The sequence below is a fragment of the Myotis myotis genome, unplaced genomic scaffold, assembly GCF_014108235.1.
Source record: "Myotis myotis isolate mMyoMyo1 unplaced genomic scaffold, mMyoMyo1.p scaffold_m19_p_22, whole genome shotgun sequence".
Lineage (NCBI taxonomy): Eukaryota > Metazoa > Chordata > Mammalia > Chiroptera > Vespertilionidae > Myotis > Myotis myotis.
In genome coordinates this window covers 572,961-595,670 of record NW_023416327.1, presented here as the reverse complement: position 1 = coordinate 595,670, position 22,710 = coordinate 572,961, and the positions used below count along the sequence as shown (strand labels likewise).

Below are 22,710 nucleotides of genomic sequence, written 5' to 3'. Positions count from 1 at the left end.
GCGGCCGGTCCCTGATTCTCTCTCATCATGGATGTTTCTCTCCCTCTCTCTTCCGCTCTGAAATCAGTAAATGCATATATTTAAAAAAATAAAAAACGTTGACGCTTATAAATATACTTTTTTTCCTTTTTTAATCCTCCCCCGAGGACGTTTTTCCCACCGATTTTTAGAGAGAGCGGAAGGGAGAGGGAGAGACAGACAGGAACGTGGGTGCGAGAGACACATGATGGGCTGCCTCCTGCACGCCCCACGCTGGGCGGGGAGGAGCCTGCAGCTGAGGTCCGTGCCCTTGACCGGACTCGAACCCGGGACCCTTCCGTGCGCAGGCCCAGGCTCTACCCACTGGGCCACACCAGCCAGGGCTATAAATAAATACACTTGATCTAAAAATAAACAAGCAAATAAATCAATAAGTCAGAGGAGAGGGTGCCCTGGGCTGCCCTGGTTAAGCCCAGGTGGACCCCCGGGGGCCACGCCTTTCGGAGTTAGACACGGGGCGGGGCGGGGGCGGGGGCGGGGGCGGGGGCGGGGGCGGGGGCGGGGGAGGGGGCTGGGGGAGGGGGCTGGGGGCGGGGGAGGGGAAGTGAGCTCACCCCGGAACTGCTGGCTCGCGCCCCGCGGTCTGCATCGCCCACAGGATGTGGGTTCCGGAGGTCCGGTCGGGAGGCCAGCTGGGCGGGTGGCCGGGGAAGGGATGGTCGGGGGCCGGCAGGCTCCGGCCAAGGGCTTAGCTCAGCGGCTCCCGGGGTCGGCGGGCACTGCTGTCCGTGGGAACTCGCCGTGTGTCTGGCTGAGGGGAGGGGCAGGCAGCGTGGCCCACACACGGACAGCGGTGTCCGGGGAGTGGACGCTGGACGGGGGATGGTGGTCGTGGCGGCCGGAGCCGGTGGACGGGGAGCAGCGAGGCCGGCTCCTCTTGGGAGGACAAGGGGGACGGGGGACGGGGGACGGGGGACGTGTCCTCGGGGCGGAGGGAGGACTGGCCTGTCTCGGAGCCACAGGGACGCGATGTGGGCCCCCCCCCCAGAAGCGAGGCTGCCTCCGGGACGGACTTCGGGGTTTCGCTGGGGCTCAGAACAGGGCTCCGTAACCGGCCGCCAGGTCCTAAAAACGCGTCCTAAAAACATGGACTAAAAACCCCTCAGAGACGACTTGAAGCCTTTGATGGGGGGACGAGGGTCCCTCACACCCTCCTGTCCCGGGCGTCTTTCCTTCCAGGCCCCACAAGGGGGCGCGACCCACCACAATCAAGGGGCAAATGGAGCCAGCACCTCCAGAAATTTCCTTGTGTTCCTGTGGGCCTCTTTTATTGTTATTGTAATACTAGAGGCCCGGGGCATGAAATTTGTGCGGTGCAGGGGGAGGGGGTGTCCCTCAGCCCGACCTGCACCCTCTCGCAATCTGGGACCGCTGGCTCCTAACCCTCGCCTGCCTGCCGGCCTGATCGCCCCTAACTGCCCTCCCCTGCCAGCCTGATCGCCCCCTAACTGCTCTCCCTGCCAGCCTGATCGCCCCCTAACTGCTCTCCCCTGCTGGCCTGATTGCCCCTTAACTGCTCCCCTGCCAGCCTGATCCCCCTAACTGCCCTCCCCTGCCGGCCTGAGCGCCCCTAACTGCCCTCCCCTGCCGGCCTGATCGCCCCCTAACCGCCTCAGCCCCTGCCACTGTGGCTTTGTCCGGAAGGACGTCGAGAAGATGTCTGGTCTAATTAGCATATTACCCTTTCATGATAGATTTTTATTGATGTCAGAGAGGAAGGGGGAGAGAGAGAGAGATAAACATCCATGATGAGAGAGAATCATGGACCGGCTGCCTCCTGCACGCTTCCTACTGGGGAATCGAGCCCGCAACCGGGGCCTGTGCCCTCGACCGGAATCGAACCCGGGACCCATCAGTCCGCAGGCCGACGCGCTATCCACTGAGCAACACCAGCCAGGGCTTTTCTTCCTCTTTTTTCCTCCTTCCCTCCCTTTTTCTTCCTCCCTTCCTTCCTCCTTCCTCCTCCCTCCCTTTTCCTTCCTCCCTTCCTCCTTCCTTCCTCCTCCCTTCCTCCTTCCTTCCTTTCTTTCGAGGTCTTTGTCCTCTTAACACGTTGTAAGTGAGCGTTACTGACTCGTTAGCTGTAGGCACAGGGCTGCGGCTCAGTCTCTAGACCGTGTTCATTCTGAAAACGGGGACGTTATACATTTACGCACCGACCCCTGTCTCCCTGGCCCCCACCCCTCTGTCCTCCGCTCCCTGGAGTCCGGCTGCTTTCCGTCTCCCGTGTCACTGGAATCTCACGGGACCTGTCTTTCTGTGATGGCTCACGTCCCTGAGCGGAAGGGCAGGGAAGCTCATCGGTGTCACAGCAAAGGCGAGCGTCTCCTCCTTTTTCAGGGCCGCGTAATATTCCACCCCGGGCCCCGACCGCCTTTCCTTCAGCCGTTCCCCTATCCGTGGGCACTGGGGTGCCCTCCGTGCCTTGGCCGCTGTGAGTGATGCTGTCGGGAACGTGGGATCGCAGATACCTCTTTGGGGACCCCGCTTTCAGTTCTTGGGGTGCACGCTCCACCCTCCCGGGCGGGGCTCCTTCTCAGGCAGACTCTCCCGGTGACGACAAGGGTGAATGGGCGGCTCTGGGCTTGAATGACAGCAGAGCACAGTGCCTTCCTCTGTGCGTCCCCGGCCCCTCAGCCCGCAGCCCGGCCCCCACCCAGTGGCCGGATGCCCTGAAAGGTGTGCGGGCAGCCTCTCCGCTCGGGGCCTGGGACCCGCGGGCCGGGGGGAGGGGCTGCCCTGCCGGCCATGGGCGGGGGGGGGGGGGGGGGGGGGGCTGTCGCTAAAAGGAGGGAGGTGCCGGCCCTGGCCGCTGGGGCTCGGTTGGTTGGAGCCTGTCGGCCGAACGGTCACGGTTCAGCTCCTGGTGGGGGGGGGGGGGGCGTACGGGAGGCAGCCGGTCGCTGTTTGTTTCTCTCTCGGTCTCTCAGCCCGGCCTCCCTGCGGAGAATCGGGGTGGCATCCGGCTCAGCGCGGGGGTGACGTGGGCAGGGGCGTGGAAGGCGTGCGAGCTGACCCCCCCCCCCCCCCCCCCCCCCCCCCCGTCTCCTTTATCTGTTCGGTGCTGGGTTCACCGCGCCCGTCATTCCTCACGTGCCAGGACCAGGACGCGCGTTCCCGCCCCGTCGCCGGCGGCGTCCCAGCTGCACCGGAGGCTCGGACCTCATTCCCCGAGGCCCCAGCCGGACGCTGGGTGATGACTCGGGGAGAGGCCGGCCAGGCTGGTCCCCAGGGCCCTGGCCAGCGGCCCCGTGCAGGACTCACAGGCCCTGTCCCCCACTCCGCGGTGGGGTGGCTCCCCCGGCCCCCAAGTGGGCGCTGCGCCCCAGCCCAGGGGTGCCCAGGCCTGGGGTCACGACCTTCAGCCGGGTCACGGTCTGGGGTCATGGCCCGGGGTCATGGTCCGGGGTCGTCATCCGGGGTCATCTTCTGGGGTCGTCATCCGGGGTCATGGTGTGGGGTCATGGTCCAGGATCAGGGGTTGTGGTCTGGGTCATCAGGGGTCATGGTCTGGTTAGGATCAGGGGTCATGGTCTGGGGTCCTTGTCTGGGGTCATGGTCTGGGGTTGTGCTCTGGGGTCATGGTCTGGGGTCGTGGTCTGGGGTCGTGGTCTGGGGTCATGGTCTGGGGTCGTGGTCTGGTCAGGATCAGGGGTCATGGTCTGGGGTCATGGTCTGGGGTCGTGGTCTGGTCAGGATCAGGGGTCATGGTCTGGGGCCATGGTCTGGGGTCATGGTCCGGGGTCATGATCAGGGGTCATGGTCTGGGGTCGTGGTCTGGTCAGGATCAGGGGTCATGGTCTGGGGTCGTGGCCTGGTCAGGATCAGGGGTCATGGTCTGGGGTCGTGGCCTGGTCAGGATCAGGGGTCATGGTCTGGGGTCATGGTCTGGGGTTGTGCTCTGGGGTCATGGTCTGGGGTCGTGGTCTGGGGTCGTGGTCTGGGGTCATGGTCTGGGGTCGTGGTCTGGTCAGGATCAGGGGTCATGGTCTAGGGTCATGGTCTGGGGTCGTGGTCTGGTCAGGATCAGGGGTCATGGTCTGGGGTCATGGTCCGGGGTCATGATCAGGGGTCATGGTCTGGGGTCGTGGCCTGGTCAGGCTCAGGGGTCATGGTCTGGGGTCGTGGTCTGGTCAGGATCAGGGGTCATGGTCTGGGGTCGTGGTCTGGTCAGGATCAGGGGTCGTGCTCTGGGTCGGGATCAGGCGGGGTCGTGGTCCAGGCACAGGTGCTGCACTTCCTGGGAGAGGCCAGCAGATGCTCGCCGCGAAGGCGACTTCATGAAAACCGGACTTGCTCATCCGTCACTTGTTTCCTCGGAGGCCGAGCGCCTGGGCTGCAGCCAGGGGCGGGGCACCTAGGCTCCTCTCGCCCCCCCGCCCCCCGCCCCCCCGCCCCCCGCAGTCCGCTTCCTGCCATATTAGGTAACAGACCTCCGTGGCCAAAAAATAAAAATAAAAATGCTGATTTTCATCTGAGTCAGCTTTATCACCTTCTGGCTGGGTTTCTGTTGTCTGAGGCACAAATGCAGTGCATCGCCCGGCCGCGTGGCTCCGTGGCTGAGCGTCGGCCTAGGACCCAGGAGGTCAGGGTTCGATTCCCGGTCGGGGCACAGGCCCGCACCCCGGGCTCCATCCCCAGTGCGGGGCGTGCAGGAGGCAGCCGGTCCGTGATTCTCTCTCTTCATGGATGTTTCTCTCTCTCTTCCTCTCCCTTCCTCTCTGAGATCAATTAAAAAAATACATTTTTTAAAAAATGTCCAGCTCTCTGGGTTTGGTGAAGCTGATGTACCTGGGAGTCCTGTTTTCCTTTTTTACCTAAGATTAGAGGCCCGGTGCACAAAATTCGTGCACTGGGGGGGGGTGTCCATCAGCCTGGCCTGTGCCCTCTCGCAGCCCGGGGGCCCTCGGGGGATGTCCGACTGACGGTTTAGGTGACTGCACTCGCCAGCCGTGAGCCCGGCTTCTGGCTGAGCGGCACTCCCCCTGTGGGAGCGCACTGACCACCAGGGGGCAGCTTCTGCATTGAGCGTCGGCCCCCTGGTGGTCAGTGCACATCATAGCGACCAGTCATTGAGCCGTTTGGTCGATTTGCATATTAGCCTTTTATTATATAGGACTAGGGGCCCGGTGCACAAAATTCGTGCACTGGCGGCGGGGGGGTGTTGTCCCTCAGCCTGGCCTGCACCCTCTCCAATCTGGGACGCCTCGGGGATGTCTGACTGCCGGACATCCTGTGGGATCGGGCCTAAACCGGCAGTCGGACATCCCTCACACAATCCGGGACTGCTGGTTCCTAACCGCTCACCTGCCTGCCTGATTGCCCCTAACCACTCTGCCTGCCAGCCTGACTGCCCCAAACTGCCCCCTTCCGGTCTGATCACCCCTAAGTGCCCCTCTCCGCTGACCTGATCACCCTCAACTGCCCACCCCCTGCCGGCCTGCTTTCCCCCAACTGCCCTCCCCGCCAGCCTGCTTGCCGCCAACTGCCCTCCCTGCCAGCCTGATCGCCCCCAACTGCCCCCCCCTTGCCGGCCTGCTTGCCCCTAACCGCCTCTGCCTTGGTCCTGCCACCATGGCTTTGTCCGGAGGACGTCTGGTCTCCCCGAAGGTCTCCCGGTCTAATTAGCATATTACCCTTTCGTTAGTATAGAAGATAGACAGATAAAAGCCGCGTCCCTCACACAATGCAGAATGTTCCTGCTTCTTTGAAGAACTCTGAAACGGGTCTCTGAACTCTACAGTCTAGGGGCAAAGCCCAGGTCTGTATGTTTCTTCTTCAGTTAATTTGAGAAAGAGCGAGAGAGGGAGGTTTATTGTTCGCCTCATTCATGCACCCACCGGTGGCTTCCTGCATATTCCTGCATGACTGGGGATCGAACTCACAACCTGGGTGTATTGGGACGACACCCCAGCAACCGAGCCACCCGTCCAGGGCCAGGCATCCGTATTTTTTAAAAGCAACCCTGGCCCGGCCGGTGTGGCTCAGGGGTTGAGCGTCGACCTAGGAACCAGGAGTCAGGGTTCGATTCCCGGTCAGGGCACAGGCCCGGGTGGCGGGCTCCATGCCCAGTGCGGGGCGTGCAGGAGGCGGCCGATCCATGATTCTCTCTCATCGTCGATGCTTCTATCTCTCTCTCCCTCTCCCTTTCTCTCTGAGATCAATAAAAAATATATATATATATAAAAAATAAATAAAAGCAACCCCGGTGAACCGACGTTGGGAATGACTGTACGTATTCCGATAAAATAGCACAGCCCCATCTGTCCGGTCAGGAGAGGAATTCCAGCAACAGCACCACGAAAAGGGAACAGAATGTGAAAAATGTAACCAGAGCCGGCGGCACCGTGAGCAGCGACCGCGATATATATTTTTTTGCAACGGCCCCGATGTCTTCATCTTTCCTGCTCATTTTGATGCTGCAGAAGTAAATACACAAAGACCCCCCTCTTCCCCCCGCCCACCCGCCCGCCCCCGCATCTATAAAAAGCAAGTCGCAAAAATAACTTAGTCATGTTGTTTTTAGGCAGATCTGCACGATTAGGAGTCGCTTCAGAACATTTCCAAACACCCGCCTGCATCGTCATCGCTTTTCCTGCCGCCGCGATTTCGGTTTCAGGAATATTCTCACGTGACCAGGGGCCGGGTCTGCCACGGCTTTCGTTAAAAATAACTGGATTGCAAAAGGCTCAGCGTGATCGGGGAGATTAAAATAGTTTCCTTTCGTTTCCCTGGAAAAAAAAAAGAGACACACACACACACACACACACATATTTCTTTGTGAAATGCGTGACTCACGCCCGACGGCTACATGGAAATGCACGCAAGGCCCGATCGTCCCGTTTCTTGCTTTCTTAGAAGAAGCTGAGGGAACAGGACGTGTGTGTGCAGCTTGTCCGTTATTTTTCCGGGGGCTTTGATTGTACCCGGGCGCACCCCTGGCGTCCGGCCGGGGCGAGGGCTGCGGCGAGGGCCGCGGTGTTCCTGTGTGTGGCGAGGACACGCGGGGCTCTCCGGGCGGCGATGTGCAATGTCATCCCGTGACCTTGAGCATCTGGAGTGACGAGCTCCCCACGCGGGGCCCCCCGAGGTGACCCCGGCCGACCCCTCTCCCCATCGCGCAGCCGCCTCCGTCACAGGCCTAGAAAGTGGGCGCGGGGCACAGGGGCTGTGTCCCCTGTGAAGGGGGGGAGCCCCCCTCCGGCCCCCCCACTATTTATTTTTAATATATTTTATTGATTTTTTACAGAGAGGAAGGGAGAGGGATAGAGAGTCAGAAACATCGATGATGAGAGAGAAACATCGATCAGCCGCCTCCTGCACGCCCCCCACTGGGGATGTGCCCGCAACCCGGGCCTGTGCCCCGACCGGGAATCGAACCGTGACCTCCTGGTTCCTAGGTCGACGCTCAGCCACTGAGCCACACCAGCCAGGCCCCATTGATTTCTAAAGAGAGTGGAAGGTGTGTATGTGGGAGAGAGAGAGAGAAACATCCATCAGTCACCTCCCACGTGTGCCCTGACCAGGGCCAGGGATCCAACCTACCACCGAGGTACATGCCCTTGACCGGGACTCGAACCCGGGACCCTCAGTTTGCAGGCCGATGCTCTAACCACTGGGCCACCAGCCAGGGCCGTTTGGATTCTTTTGAAGGGAAGGGACATCTGACCCCCCGGTGACCCCGTCTCGGCTGGAAGCAGGCGCCCTTGTGCTATTTCTCTGCCCGCCCCTCCCGCGTCCCCTCCCCCGGCTCCGTTGACGGGTCTCCTGGCTCCGGTCCCCTGGCACGCGAGCCGAGTCCTCATCGCGCTCACCTCCTGCCTCTTGTCCTGCGATCGGTTCCGGGGCTCGTTTCTCCTGACTCCGCGGCGACGACGACGGGCGCAGCTCCCCGCGGCCTCAGGGTTGGCGGCCGCGGCCGTGTTCCTCACCCGAAGGCCGCCTCTCCTGGTCTTGGGCGCGTCTCTCTTCCTTGATCGACGACCTTCGCCCGTGTCTCCGGGATTGGCTGTTCCGCGACAGTCGACTTTCTCAGAACGTGTCTCCCGGAGTGTGTGTGTGGGGGGGTGGGAGGGTGGGGGGCATGGCTCTGAGCCCCAGGTCCCTTCTTCCTTTTTACGCAAACTGAGTCTCTGCACGCGCTCACCTTCCCTTCCCTCACCTTTCCACCTGTTGTATGTATTCCTAGAGGCCCGGTGCACGAAACTCACACAAGCCTGGGCCGTCCTTCCCCCGGCTGCCGGCAGCGGCTTCCCTCTGGCGCCGGGGACGTGGGCTTCCCTCACAGCCCTGGCTTCGCCTGGGAGATTGTCCGGAAGGATGTCCGGAAGGACGTCCGGTCTAATTAGCATATTGCGCTTCTGTTTTTATCGCGTATTATTTTTGTTGTTGTGCATCCTCACCCGCGGATGTCTTCCCATTGATTTTTCGGGAGAGCGGAAGGGAGAGGGAGAGACAGAGAGAGACACCTCGATGGGCCGCCTCCTGCACGCGCCCCGTCCAGGGCCTGGTGAACCTGACACCCAGGTCCGTGCCCTTGACCGGAATCGAACCCGGGACCCTTCAGTCCTGGGGCCGACGCTCTATCCACTGAGCCACACCGGCCAGGGCTTCTTTTTTATATTTTTATTGATTTCAGAGAGGGAGGGAGAGGGGGAGAGAGAGAGAAAGAAACATCCATGATGAGAGAGAATCATGCATCGGCTGCCTCCTGCACGCCCCCCACTGGGGATGCAGCCCGCCACCCGGGCCTGTGCCCTGACGGGGAATCGAAACGAACCCGGGACCTCCTGGTTCCTAGGTTGAAGCCCAACCACTGAGCCACGCCGGCCAGGCTCCCTCCGTGTTCCCGATCGCTTCAAGCCCCTTCTACGGCTTTCCTGCATGGAGGCAGGTCATCCCTGCTGCTTTTCTATTTTGTGATCGTCTCGTCACCTGTTTGCAGGGGAGGCTCGGCCCGGCTCGGCCCCAGCTTGCCTCCTTGAACCCGCGTCAGCCTGGCCCCCCTCCATCAGACGGAGGCGGAGGGGGAGGAGGACTCATCGGTGACCCCTCGGGGCCCGCATTGCTGGCATTCCTGCAGCATGACCCCCGCAGAGGAATGTGTCTCTTTCAGTCACACTCCGGAGTATTCTAAACAGGATGGGGGGTTTGTACTTGGGGGGTTTGTACTCGTGTCTGCAGATTACATAGCAGGAGGGGTGCCGGCCGCGGGGGGGACGAGGGGGGGACGACTTTTTAATGAACAGCAGAGCCGCGGCCGGCCGGGCACGGGGTGCTCGCATGACTCTGTGTCACGCTTGGAATGTGAGTGCTGGGGGGGGGGGTGCCTGTGGGGCCCCGAGGTCCGGGTGGGAGGGGGGCCGTGGCCTGTCACCCGTGCTGGGGCTCTGTGCCCTGGCTTCCCCCCTACACCTCCCAGTTTTTTTAAATTTTTTTGTCAATCCTCACCCGAGGATATTTTCCCGTTGATTTTTAGAGCGAGTAGAAGAGAGAGGGAGAGGCAGGGAGAAACATCGATGGGAGAGAGACACATCCATGGGCTGCCTCCTGCATGATCCCCGACCAGGGCCCGGGCCGGGGAGGAGCCTGCCACTGAGGTCCGTGCCCTTGACCGGAATCGAACCCGGGACCCTGCAGTCTGCAGGCCGACGCTCTACCCACTGAGCCACACCGGCCAGGGCTCACCTCCCGGTCTTGGCCTTGTCATCGCCTGAGATGATTCTCTCTGTGCAGCCTGGGCTGCCCTCCTGGCCGCCCCGTTAGCTTCTCGTTAGCGCCTCCCCATGTGGCGGGCGGGGAGATGTGCATGGGACACAGCTTGGCAGACCGGCTCCTCTGAGTGTCCCTGGGGCCTGGGGCCACCCCGCCCAGTCCCTTGGGCCAGCCCTGCTCAGGGGCTGGGAGCCTTTGGCGCCTTTTGTAATTCCAGGGCCACAGGTCCAAGTCCCAACCTAAACCCCAGCCTCCATCTTCCTTGGTCACAAAAGGGAGAGAGTGGCCTGGCCGGTGTGGCTCAGTGGTTGAGCGTTGACCTAGGAACCAGGAGGTCCCGGGTTCGATTCCCGGTCAGGGCACAGGCCCGGGTTGTGGGCTCGATCCCCAGTGTGGGGTGTGCAGGAGGCAGCTGATCCGTGATTCTCTCTCATCATGGATGCTTCTATCTCTCCCTCTCCCTTCCTCCCTGAAATCAATAAACATCTATATACTAACAAAAGGGTAATATGCTAATTAGATCGGATAGACCAGACGTCTTCCAGACGTCATTCTGAATGTCTTTCCTGACAAAGCCGGGGCCTGGGCGTCACTGCCCAGGGTCCTGGGTGCCTGTGGCCAGCCAGAGGGAGGGAAGCCTGGGTCCTGGGTGCAGGGGCTGAGGTGGAGGCATTTAGGGGCGATCAGGCAGGCAGGCAGAGGTGGTTAGGGGTGATCAGGCAGGCAGAGGTGGTTAGGGGCAATCAGGCAGGCAGGCAGGTGGTTAGGGGCGATCAGGCAGGCAGGTGAGCGGGTAGGAGCCAGTGGTCCCGGATTGCGAGAGAGTGCAGGCTGGGCTGAGGGACCCCTCCCCCTCCCCCATGGACGAATTTCATGCACCAGGCCTCTAGTGTATTAAAATAAACAACAAAAAAAGGACATGAAATGTAAATGCAAATTTAACCAAAAGGAAAGGGAAACGTACAGTAAAAAAAAAAAGAAATAAAATTGAAAATGACACGCAGCCACAAAAGCATAAAGATCACCAGAATAGTCCCATTGGAGCATCCTGAGATTCTAGTCGCGGTGAACTGACTCCTGCTGGCGCATTCTCTCCTGTCCGTCACCTGGGAGACGCGTGTCTGATCCTACAGGGATCTGCGTGAAAGGTTTGGGGCTGAGGGGGGCCGGGGGAGCGGATTGTAGGAGACGGGCGACGTTCGAGAAACGAGGTCCCACTGCAGTGAGATGGGAGCTGAGTCTGGAAGTTTCTGTCCAACGGAGTCAGTCCATTCTCGCTCCCCTCTAGCCTCTGCGTGTCCCCGAGCTCCGTGCGCCCTTTGGACAATATGTTTAAAAAACATGTTTATTGATCTCAGAGTCAGGGAGAGGGAGAGGGAGAGAGAAACATCAGTGATGAGAGAGAATCACGGACCGGCCGCCTCCTGCACGCCCCCCACTGGGGATCGAGCCCGCCACCCGGGCCTGTGCCCCGACCAGGAATCGAACCCTGACCTCCTGGTTCATAGGTCGACGCCCAACCACTGAGCCACGCTGGCCGGGTGACGATATATTTTATTTGAAAACAGAATAGAAGTCTGTTGCTCCGTGTGGCTCCCTGTCTTCATTTCCTTCTTGTCTGGGTTCCCCACGTGCCCCCCTCCCTCTGCAGTGGGTGCGGCGCCCGCGTCTCCCTGGCTCAGTGCACGCGGCTCCCGCTCTGGACTTGGTTCTGCCGTGGCCTCGCGTGCACCGTGTGGGCCCCGGGCCGCGGGGCGTTGGTTCCCCGTGTGCACAGCTGCTGGGGCGGCTGGGGTCAGCCCCGGGGGACGGAGCACCCCTTGTCGCTGGAGCAGCAGCCCGCGTCTCCTCCCGCCTCTGGGCCCGCATTCCCGGGGCCCCTCGTGTGTGGAACCACATCCGATCCGATCGTGTCCGTCTCCGGGGGCCAGGGCTTTGCTTTCATGCTGATCATTTTCTCTTTTCCTCCCCGGCTGTCTCCCTTGGCCTCCTGTTTTAAAAACAACAAAAAACACGACAAGATAAGATGGTTCCTGTTTTCTCCAGGGTCCCTTTGAGGAAAGCCTTCTAATTTCTATTTGTATTCCGGTGGTGGCCTGGGGAGCCGTTTTAGGGGCACACAGCCTTCCTTTATTATCTTATCCAAGACAAACTGCTGATTCTCCTTCCTCCCTCCCTCCCTCCTTCCTTTCCTTCCTTCCTCCCTCCTTTCCTTCCTTCCTCCCTTCCTTCCGTTTTAAAAGCTAAGCCTCAGTGGTTGAGCAAGGACCTAGGACCCGGAGGTCAGGGTTCGATTCCCGGTCGGGGCACATGCCTGGGTTGCGGGCTTGATCCCCAGTGGGGGGCGTGCAGGAGGCGGCCGATTAATGATTCTCTCATCACTGATGTTTCTCTCTCTCTCTCCCTCTCCTTTCCTCTCTGAAATCAATGAAAAATATGTATATATTTTAAAAGTCATTTCAGCCCGGCAGGCGGGGCCCAGTGGTTGAACGTTGACCTGTGAACCGGGAGGTCAGGGTTTGATTCCGGTCAGGGCACCGGCCCGGGTGCGGGCTCCATCCCCAGCGGGGGGCGTGCCGGAGGCAGCCGGTCCGTGACCCTCTCTCATCACGGATGCCTCTCTCTCCCTCTCCCGTCCTCTCTGAAATCTATAGAAATATATTTTTTAAAAGAACACGGGCGTTTGGGATTGTACGAGTGCATCGCCCGGTGCGTTTCCTGCCAAAGGATGTTGGGGACCCCCAGGAAGGAGGGGTGTGCGGGACCCTGCGGTCCTCATTGCAGAGCGGGTGCAGCGAGCTCTCCATCTCTCTCTCTCTCTCTCTCTCTCTCTCTCTCTCTCTCTCTCTCTCTCTCTCTCTCTCTCTCTCTCTCTCAGGCCGGATCCTGGACCTGAAGACCGGGACAGTGAAGAAGGAGGGGCAGCAGTCGTCCATGCGCATGTGCATGGGCTCCAGGCGGTCCTTCATCTGCAGGATGAGGTCTGTCGATGGGCGTGGCTGCGGTGGGCGTGGCCGTGGCGGGTGGTGGGCGTGGCTGCTGCGGGTGGTGGGCGTGACTGCTGCGGGTGGTGGGCGTGGCTGCTGCGGGTGGTGGGCGTGGCTGCGGCGGGTGGTGGGTGTGGCTGCGGCGGGTGGTGGGCGTGGCTACGGGGCGGTGGGCGTGGCTGCAGTGGGGTATTGCCTCCACCTGCTTGGCTGCGCAGCCACACAAGCCACCTCGGGTTCACCCCTGTGGCTTCTTCTTTTCTATTCTCTGTTAAACCCTCACCTGAGGATATTTTTTATTTTATTTTATTTTATTTTTAAAAAAATATATTTTATTGATTTTTTACAGAGAGGAAGGGAGAGGGAGGGAGAGTTAGAAACATCGATGAGAGAGAAACATCGATCAGCTGCCTCCTGCACGCCCCCTACTGGGGATATGCCCGCAACCCAGGTACCTGCCCTTGGCCGGAATCGAACCCAGGACCATTCAGTCCGCAGGCCGATGCTCTCTCCACTGAGCCACACCGGCCGGGCCTGAGGATATTTTTTCCGTTGGTTTTTCGAGAGAGTGGAAGGGAGGGAGGGAGGGAGAGAGAGAAACATCCACGTGAGAGAGACACAAGAATTATTCAGCTCCTGCCCGCCCTCCCAGGCGGCCCCTCCTGCCCCAGACGCCCTATCCCCATGCTAGGGCAGGCGCTGTCCCAGGCCTCAGGGTAAAATGGACTTGCATCTTTTTAAAAAATGTATCTTTATTAACGTCAGAGAGGAAGGGGGAGAGAGAGACAGACAGACAGACATGAGTGATGAGAGAGGATCACGGACCGGCTGCCTCCTGCACGCCCCCCACTGGGGATGGAGCCCGCCACCCGGGCCTGTGCCCTGAGCGGGAATCGAACCCTGACCTCCTGGTTCCTGGGTCGTCGCTCAACCCCTGGCCACTGCAGCTCGATTCCCCTCCGTGCTGTGTGGACGACTAAGCCAGCTGGGCACCACTGGTCACATAGGCGGGAAGAGCAGAGGCGCGTAGCGAGAGGGCACGCCAGGCGGCGGCGGAGCGTGGAAGCGAGCGGGTCACGGAGCAGCGAGGCAGCCGGGGTCCCAGCGGAGTGGGCGGTGGGCCGCCCCCCACCCCCGCACCCCGAGGAGGGTCCCCAGGGAGACCTGACTCCGCACACCCGCCCTGCGTCCCTGCTCTGTCCTCTGCCGTCAGCAGGCGCGGCTGTCTGCGTGCTCCTGGTGCTGGGAGGCGGCCGGGGTTGCTGCCAATGGGAGCCCGAGACACGGCTTCTGTGTGTCACGCGTGTCCGCCGCGGCATCTGCTTTGCGTTGACGCGTCGGCTCAGGCCTGAGAAGACGCCGCTGCTGTCATCACCCCTCCCCCTGTCCCCCAAGAGCCACCCGGGTCCATGGCAGTGACCGCAGGCCCGAGCGTGGCCAGCCTCGCTTCGGGGTCTTCGCTGGGTCCCCGGCTCCTGGGCTGGGCCCTGGCAGCAGGTCCCTGTGCCTTGCCAAGTGGGCCCCACTCCCCTCGCCCGCAGGGGCTGTGGGAATTCAGAGCCTGGGCCTCAGCTTCTACACTTGGGAGGGAGGTTGGCATTAGGGCTCATCCGGGTTCACGTGTGTGAGCATCCGATGAGGGCCGCCTCCTGGTCGGCAGCCCTGGGTGTTTGATTGATTGGTTGATTGATTGGTTGATTGATTTCAGAGGAGAGGGAGAGGGAGAGGGAAACATCCATGATGAGAGAGGATCATGCATGGATGGGCTGCCTCCTGCACGCCTCACACTGGGAATCGAGCCTGTAACCCAGGCCTGTGCCCTTGGCCAGGAATCGAACCCTGACCTCCTGGTTCAGCCCCAGAGCCACGCCGGCCGGGCCCTGTGTGTTTTATAAACTCGCCCGGGGCCTTCACTCGCTCTAATGTGTTTGTCGACTCTTAGGTGTGGAAATGCTCCGTTGGACCACCTGCCTCTGAGCAGAATCACCACCATGAGGAAGAGGTTCAGGTCAGTGGGGTTTTTTTGATGGTGTTTCTGGGCTCCGCTGGGAGGTAGCCGAGTGCCCTAAGCTGGGGAGTAACTGAACTTGGAGAGGAGTAGCTGGATGGGGAGAGGAGTAGCTGGATGGGGAGAGGAGTAGTTGACTGTGGGGAGGAGTAGCTGACCGTGGGGAGGAGTAGCTGATCGTGGGGAGGAGTACCTGACCTTGGAGAGAGTGGCTGAACATGGAGAGGAGTAGCTGAACTGGGAGAGGAGTAACTAAACTGGGAGAAGAGTAGCTGAACGTGGGGAGGAGTAGCTGGACAGGGAGAGGAGTAGCTGAACGTGGAGAGGAGTAGCTGGATGGGGAGAGGAGTAGTTGAACTTGGTGAGGAGTAGCTGGACAGGGAGAGGAGTAGCTGAACGTGGAGAGGAGTAGCTGGACAGGGAGAGGAGTAGCTGGATGGGGAGAGGAGTAGTTGAACTTGGTGAGGAGTAGCTGAACTGGGACAGGAGTAGCTGGACGGGGAGAGGAGTAGCTGGACGTGGAGAGGGGCTGAGTGTGGGGAGGACCAGGAGCCCTGATATGACGGATTTCTGGGGCTGAGATGAGAAAGGGAGTTGGGGGAATTTATTTTGGGCTTCCAGACTCTGTGGAAGGAGGGGAAACAGTCAAGATGCAAAACCACCAGGCAAACCTGGGACCCCGGTGGCTTCGGTATGGGAGCAGCCATCAGCACCCTCGCCTGACCCCCGGGGGCCGGAAGCCATGTCCCTGCCGTTCTCCCCGCAGGAACGGCCTGGGGCCTGTGAAGGAAGGGGAAGCCCAGTACGCCGTGGTCCACTGCACCGGCTACATCAAGGCCTGGCCCCCGGCAGGTGAGCAGAGCCTGCTGGGCAGAAGTCGAACGTGCAGAGGAGTAGCTGCACGTGGGGAGGAGCTGCTGCCTCTGGCCCTCGGATGGTGAAAACGGGCAAGAGGGAGGGTTGGCGAGGGCGGGGAGTGCTTGGAACCCTCACGTATTGCTGGCGGGAAGGTAAAATGGTGCAGCTACTTGGAAAAAACCGTCTGAGATACTCAGGTGTTAAGCATTATGACACACACACACACACACACACACACACACACACACACACACACACACACACTAGAGGCCTGGTGCATGAAATTATTGCAAGAGTAGGCCTTCCTTCCCTGGCTGCTGGCACTGGCTTCCCTCGTAGCCCCGGCTTCATCTAGGACAGCGATTCTCAACCTGTGGGTCACGACCCCTTTGGCGGTCAAACGACCCTTTCACAGGGGTCGCCTAAGACCATCCTGCATACCAGACATTTACATGACGATTCATTACAGTTATGAAGTGGCAATGAAAATAATTTTGTGGTTGGGTCACAACATGAGGAACTGTATTTAAAGGGCCGGAAGGTTGAGAACCACTGATCTAGGAGGTCGTCCGGAAGGACGTCTGGTCTAATTAGCATATTACACTTTTATGTGTGTGTGTGTGTGTGTGTGTGTGTGTGTGTGTATGTATGTATACATGTATGTATATTTATATATATATTCATTCTAGAGGTCTGGTGCACGGATTCGTGCACTGGTGGGGTCCCTTGGCCTGGCCTGCACCCTCTCGCAATCCGGGACCCCTCGAGGGACGTCGGATAGCTGGTTTTGGCCCGATCCCCACAGGCCCGATCCCCACAGGCCCAACCCAGACAGGAGGGAGACCAATCCTGTGCGTTGAATGTCTGTCCCCTGGTGGTCAGTGCACGTCATAGCAACCGATCGTTCGGTTGCTTAGGCTTTTATATATATATATATAGATTCACTGCCCCTCCCCCCCAAAAAAATTGGGGTTTTCATTGATTTCAGAGAGGAAGGGAGAGGGAGAGATAGAAACATCAGTTATGAGAGAGAATCATGGATCGGCTGCCTCCTGCACGCCCCACACTGGGGATCCAGCCTGCATCCTGGGCATGTGCCCTGACCGGAATCGAACCCTGACCTCTTGGTTCATAGGTCGACGCCCAACCCCTGAGCCACACTGGCCGGCCGGGCTGACCACCCCCTTCTCAACGCTTTCCTCATTTGAGTTAATTACGGTCCTTACACCCGGCCAGTTCCTCTTCCTGTTTTTGGCCTCTACGTGCTCGCTCCCTCTCACCACTTGATTGGGGCTCCCGGCGCACAGTGTCCCACCAGCAACGCCTAACGCGTGGCGTCCTGTGGGTGAGCGGGAGGCGGGCCCGGGCCCGGGGTGCAGGCGGGGGCGGCACATCCCGAGAGTCTGCAGGGGCCGCTCGGGGCGAGCTCGGCGGGAGTCGCAGGGGGTTCTGGGCCGTGAGTGCCGCGGGGACAGGGCGGCAGGGCGGCGGGACGTATTACGCACGAGGTCCTCAGCAGCCGCCCGCCCTGGAAACTTGGCCTCGGGAGGCCTGGTAGCAGGAGCCGGGGTGTTTGTCTTGGAGAAAGAGAGACGTGATTTCTGTCTGTAAGTATTTGAGGGGGAGTCACATGGAGGAGGAAGAATGTGTCCTACTTAGTGCCGTTGCCAGGAGGCACCGTATGGACGATTTGGACAAAAAAAAGAGGAAAGTGACCAAAAAAGCAGACTTTTAACTCCAGAGGGAAAAATGAGCCAAGGATATGAAAAGGGTGTTAAAGTGTATGTACACACGCACGCACGCACACACGTATATGCACATATACGTACACTAGAGGCCCGGTGCACAAATTCGTGCACCAGTGGGGTCCCTTGGCCTGGCCTGGGGGATCGGGCTGAAACCGGCCAGCTCTCCGACATCCCTCGAGGGGTCCCAGGTTGTGAGAGGGCACAGGCCAGGCCTAGGGACCCCACCGGTGCACGATCGGGGCCGGGGAGGGGCCGCAGGAAGGCTCAGGGCATGTCCGGCCCGTCTCACTCAGTCCCAATCGGCAGGACGCCAGCAGAAGCTCACCTACCAGTCGGAGTGTCTGTCCCCGGTGGTGAGTGCATGTCATAGCGACTGGTGAACCGGTCGACTGTCTGCCCCCGGTGGTCAGTGCACGTCATAGCGACTGGTGAACCGGTCGACTGTCTGCCCCCGGTGGTCAGTGCACGTCATAGCGGCTGGTGAACCGGTCGACTGTCTGTCCCCGGTGGTCAGTGCACGTCATAGCGGCTGGTGAACCGGTCGACTGTCTGCCCCCGGTGGTCAGTGCACGTCATAGCGGCTGGTGAACCGGTCGACTGTCTGCCCCCGGTGGTCAGTGCACGTCATAGCGGCTGGTGAACCGGTCGACTGTCTGTCCCCGGTGGTCAGTGCACGTCATAGCGGCTGGTGAACCGGTCGACTGTCTGCCCCCGGTGGTCAGTGCATGTCATAGCGGCTGGTGAACCGGTCGACTGTCTGTCCCCGGTGGTCAGTGCATGTCATAGCGCGTGGTTGGGTGGCCTTAGCATATCATTAGCATATTACGACTTGATTGGTTGAATGGACGGCTGGACGACCGGACACTTAGCATATTAGGCTTTTATTATATAGGATGTGTGTGTACGCACACACATGCACGGGCACACGTATATGCACAGGCACATATACATATGTGTGCATGCGCACCCACATCACACATGTGTGCGTGTACACACATGCGATGCATAACTACACACACATGTAACACATATGCACACACAGTAAGCCTTTGGGGAAAATTCCGTCTCCTGTTCCTCATAACTGCCAATTGAAATATTCGGATACCGTCTCCTCTCACATACCAAATAGCATAACGTGAAAAAGACACAATACACAGCGTTGGTGAGAGTCAGAAAAACGGACACACTTACGTCCTGCTGGTGGGAAGACACACCAGCACAGACCTTCTGGACAGCAGCTCTACTGTGTGTGTTCAGCGCCTTAAACTCTGCCTTTCTGAACGTACAGAAATTCCACTGGTAGGGATCCATCCTAAGGAGAACTCTGAATTCATCTAGACTTCAGGGAGAGAGGAGTTACGGTTAAAAGTAGCCCGGCCCGGCCGGCGTGGCTCAGTTGATAGAGCGCCGCCCTAGGAACCAGGAGGTCAGGGTTCGATTCCCGGTCGGGGCACAGGCCCGGGTTGCGGGCTCCATCCCCAGTGGGGGGTGTTGTTTCTCTCTCGCTCCTTCTCCCTTCCTCTCTGAAATCAGTAAAAATGTATTTAAAAAATAGCCTGGAACTTCTATCCCGTGGAATGCGGGGCAGCCGTGAGGTGAGCTTGCTTCAGGGGGCACGTAGGAATGAGGCGCAAAGTACCCGGAAGTTTTAAAGCAGTAGCAGGTTAGGCAACATAAACACAAGATGCCGTTCTTATTTTTATAATATGCTAGAGGCCCGCTCCACGAAATTTGTACAGGGGTGGGGGGTGGAGGGGTGGGGGCGGGATCCCTCAGCCCGGCCCGCACCCTCTCCAATCCAGGACCCCTCTTGCAACCCAGGACCGCTGGCTCCTAACTGCTCTCCTGCCTGCCTGCCTGATCACCCCTAACCACTCTGCCTGCCTGGCTGATGCCCTCCCCTGCCGGCCTGATCGCCCCTAACTGCCCTCCCCTGCCGGCCTGATCGCCCCTAACTGCCCTCCCCTGCCGGCCTGATCGCCCCTAACTGCCCTCCCCTGCCGGCCTGATCGCCCCTAACTGCCCTCCCCTGCCGGCCTGATCGCCCCTAACTGCCCTCCCCTGCCGGCCTGATCGCCCCTAACTGCCCTCCCCTGCCGGCCTGATCGCCCCTAACTGCCCTCCCCTGCCGGCCTGATCGCCCCTAACTGCCCTCCCCTGCCGGCCTGATCGCCCCTAACTGCCCTCCCCTGCCGGCCTGATCGCCCCTAACTGCTCTCCCCTGCTGGCCTGATCCACCTAACTCAGTGATGGCGAACCTTTTGAGCTCGGTGTGTCAGCATTTTGAAAAACCCTAACTTAACTCTGGTGCCGTGTCCATATAGAAATTTTTTGATATTTGCAACCAGAGTAAAACAAAGACTTATATTTTTTATATTTATTTTATATATTTAAATGCCACTTAACAAAGAAAAATCAACCAAAAAAATGAGCTCTCGTGTCACCTCTGACACGGTGTCATAGGTTCGCCATCACTGCCCTAACTGCCCTCCCCTGCCGGCCTGATCGCCCCTAACCGCCCTCCCCTGCCGGCCTGATCCCCCCTAACTGCCCTCCCCTGCCGGCCTGATCGCCCCTAACTGCCCTCCCCTGCCGGCCTGATTGCCCCTAACTGCTCTCCCTTGCCGGCCTGATCGCCCCTAACTGTCCCCCTGCCGGCCTGATCGCCCCTAACTGCCCTCCCCTGCCGGCCTGATCGCCCCTAACTGCCCTCCCCTGCCGGCCTGATCGCCCCTAACTGCCCTCCCCTGCCGGCCTGATTGCCCCTAACTGCTCTCCCTTGCCGGCCTGATCGCCCCTAACTGCCCTCCCCTGCCGGCCTGATCGCCCCTAACTGCCCTCCCCTGCCGGCCTGATCGCCCCTAACTGCCCTCCCCTGCCGGCCTGATTGCCCCTAACTGCTCTCCCCTGCCGGCCTGATTGCCCCTAACTGCTCTCCCCTGCCGGCCTGATTGCCCCTAACCTCCTCTGCCTCGGCTCCGCCACCGTGGCTTTGTCCGGAAGGACGTCCGGAAGATTGTCTGGAAGATGTCTGGTCTAAGTAGCATATTACCCTTTTATTAGTACAGGTTTTTATTGATTTCAGAGAGGATGAGGGAGAGATAGATAGGAATATCAATGATGAGAGAAAATCATGGATCAGCTGCCTCCTGCACGCCCCCCACTGGGGATGGAGCCCACAACCTGGGCAAGTGCCCTGACCGGGAATCGAACCTGGACCTCCTGGTTCACAGGTCGATGCTCAGCGTGGCTCCCCACCCCTGATGTAGACCCTCATGCTTCATGCATTTCCCCAGCCCGGTGCTCAGCTCGGCCTGGCGCTTAGTAGGTGTTTCATGCAGACGGGAGGGGGGAGGGATGGGAGGGAAGGAGGAAGGAAAGATGGAAGGAACTCTTGCTCAGGCCACACAAACAGCAGACCTAAGGGATGGATGGGTCGATGGAAGCATTTCTTGCCAGAATTTCCAAAGCCATTTTTTTATTTTATTTTCGTGGAAATTTTTTATTCCTGTTAATCCTCACCTGAGCCTATTTTTCTATTTTTCTATTGATTTTTTTTAGAGAGAGTGGAAGGGAGAGGGAGAGACACAGAGAGAGAGACAGACAGAGAGAGAGAGAGACATCGATGTGAGAGAGACTCATCCATCGGTTGCTTCCTGAACGCATCCCGACCAGGGCCTGGGAACCTGCAACCCAGGCAGGTGCCTTGGGCCGGAATCGAACCCGGGACCCGTCAGTCCCAGGCCCGGCGCTCTAACCACTGGGCCACACCGGCCGGGGCTGGAAGAGTTTTAGGATGGCGGAGACGGTCATCAGGCCGCTGCGCTGAGCGCTGAAACGAGGTCGCTGGTGCTCTTACCGCCTCCTCCCCTCCCCTCCCCCCCGCCCCGCCCCCCCCCCTCCCCCCGCCGTGAGGTCATGGGATCCAGAGTTCTGGGCGGCACCTCACTTCTGCCTCCGCGATGGCTCGTTAACGGCCACCAGGAATGCTGTCCCCCTCGCCGGCTCATGAGCTCAGCACCCTGACGTGTAAACAATGACTTGCTCAGGGAAAAATGAACTTTCCTAAGCTCCAGCCTGGCTTAAAATAGCCTCAGGCGACCCTGGGCTCCTCGGAAGGTGAGCGGAAGGGACAGAGCCAGCAGGGGCCTCGTAGAAAGATTATTAGGGTCCGGCCGGCGTGGCTCAGTGGTTGAGCATCGACCTACGAACCAGGAGGCCAGGGTTCGATTCCCGGTCGGGGCACAGGCCCGGGTTGCGGGCTCCATCCCCAGTGCGGGGCGTGCAGGAGGCAGCCGATCCATGATTCTCTCTCATCATGGATGTTTCTCTCTCTCTATCCCTCTCCCTTCCTCTCTGAGATCAATAAAAATATATTAGAAAATTAAAATCATTTAAAAAAGAAAGAAGTGTCACTGCCCCCCGGCCGGCGTGGCTCCGTGGCTGAGCGTCGACCTACGAACCAGGAGGTCACGGTTCGGTTCCCGGTCAGGAAGTGATGTTTCTACCTCTTCCTCCCTCTCCCTTCTTCTCTGAAATCAACTTTAAAAAATTAAACAGGGACCGTGCAGAGCAGGTTGCGATTGAGCAGCCCTCCGGGGATTTGTAAGAAAAGAACCAGGAAATTGGAGCCCAACTGTCCGTGGCAGGAACAACAGATTTGAGAAATCGAGAACGGGCTCCGGGGGCGAGCGGAGCCGGCTGGGAGCAGCCGTCACTTGGAACCGTCTAGACCAGCGGTTCTCAACCTGGGGGTCGAACGGCCCTTTCACAGGGGTCGCCTAAGGCCATCGGAAAACACATATAATTACATATTGTTTCTGTGATGAATCACTATGCCTTCGTGATGTTCAATTTGTAACAATGAAAATCCATCCTGCATATCAGGTATTTACATGACAATTCATCACAGCAGCAACATGACAGCGATGAAGTCGCCACGAAAATAACTTTATGGTTGGGGGTCCCCACAGCATGAGGAACTGTCTTAAAGGGTCGCGGCGTTAGGAAGGTTGAGAACCGCTGATCTAGACCAATCCCCTCCCCCTCCCCCTGCACAGAGAGGCCTGGCCTGTGTGGCTCAGTGGATAGAGCGTCGGCCTGCGGACTGAAGGGTCCCAGGTTCGATTCCGGCCAAGGGCATGTACCTGGGTTGCGGGCACATCCCCAGTGGGGAGTGTGCAGGAGGCAGCTGATCAATGCTTCTCTCTCATCGATGTTTCCAATTCTCTATACCGCTCCCTTCCTCTCTGTAAAAAATCAATAAAATATATATATTTTTAAAAAACATACACATCGCGGAGAATTCCGGTATATTTCGGAAGCCCCTCCTGGGACACCGTGGCCTTCCCAGGGA

General features: G+C 59.4%; 1 protein-coding gene across 3 annotated transcripts in view; it reads left to right on the top strand.

The window, feature by feature from the left end:
- The window catches only part of ARNT2 (aryl hydrocarbon receptor nuclear translocator 2), a 79,655-nt gene that overhangs the window by 30,969 nt on the left and 25,976 nt on the right, over positions 1 to 22,710 (top strand). For all 3 annotated transcript variants that reach the window (XM_036355491.1, XM_036355490.1, XM_036355492.1), the window contains exons 6-8: positions 12,632 to 12,734; positions 14,683 to 14,748; positions 15,515 to 15,600. In XM_036355491.1, coding sequence (XP_036211384.1) covers positions 12,632 to 12,734; positions 14,683 to 14,748; positions 15,515 to 15,600 — 255 coding nt within the window. The remainder of the gene's footprint in view (positions 1 to 12,631; positions 12,735 to 14,682; positions 14,749 to 15,514; positions 15,601 to 22,710) is intronic.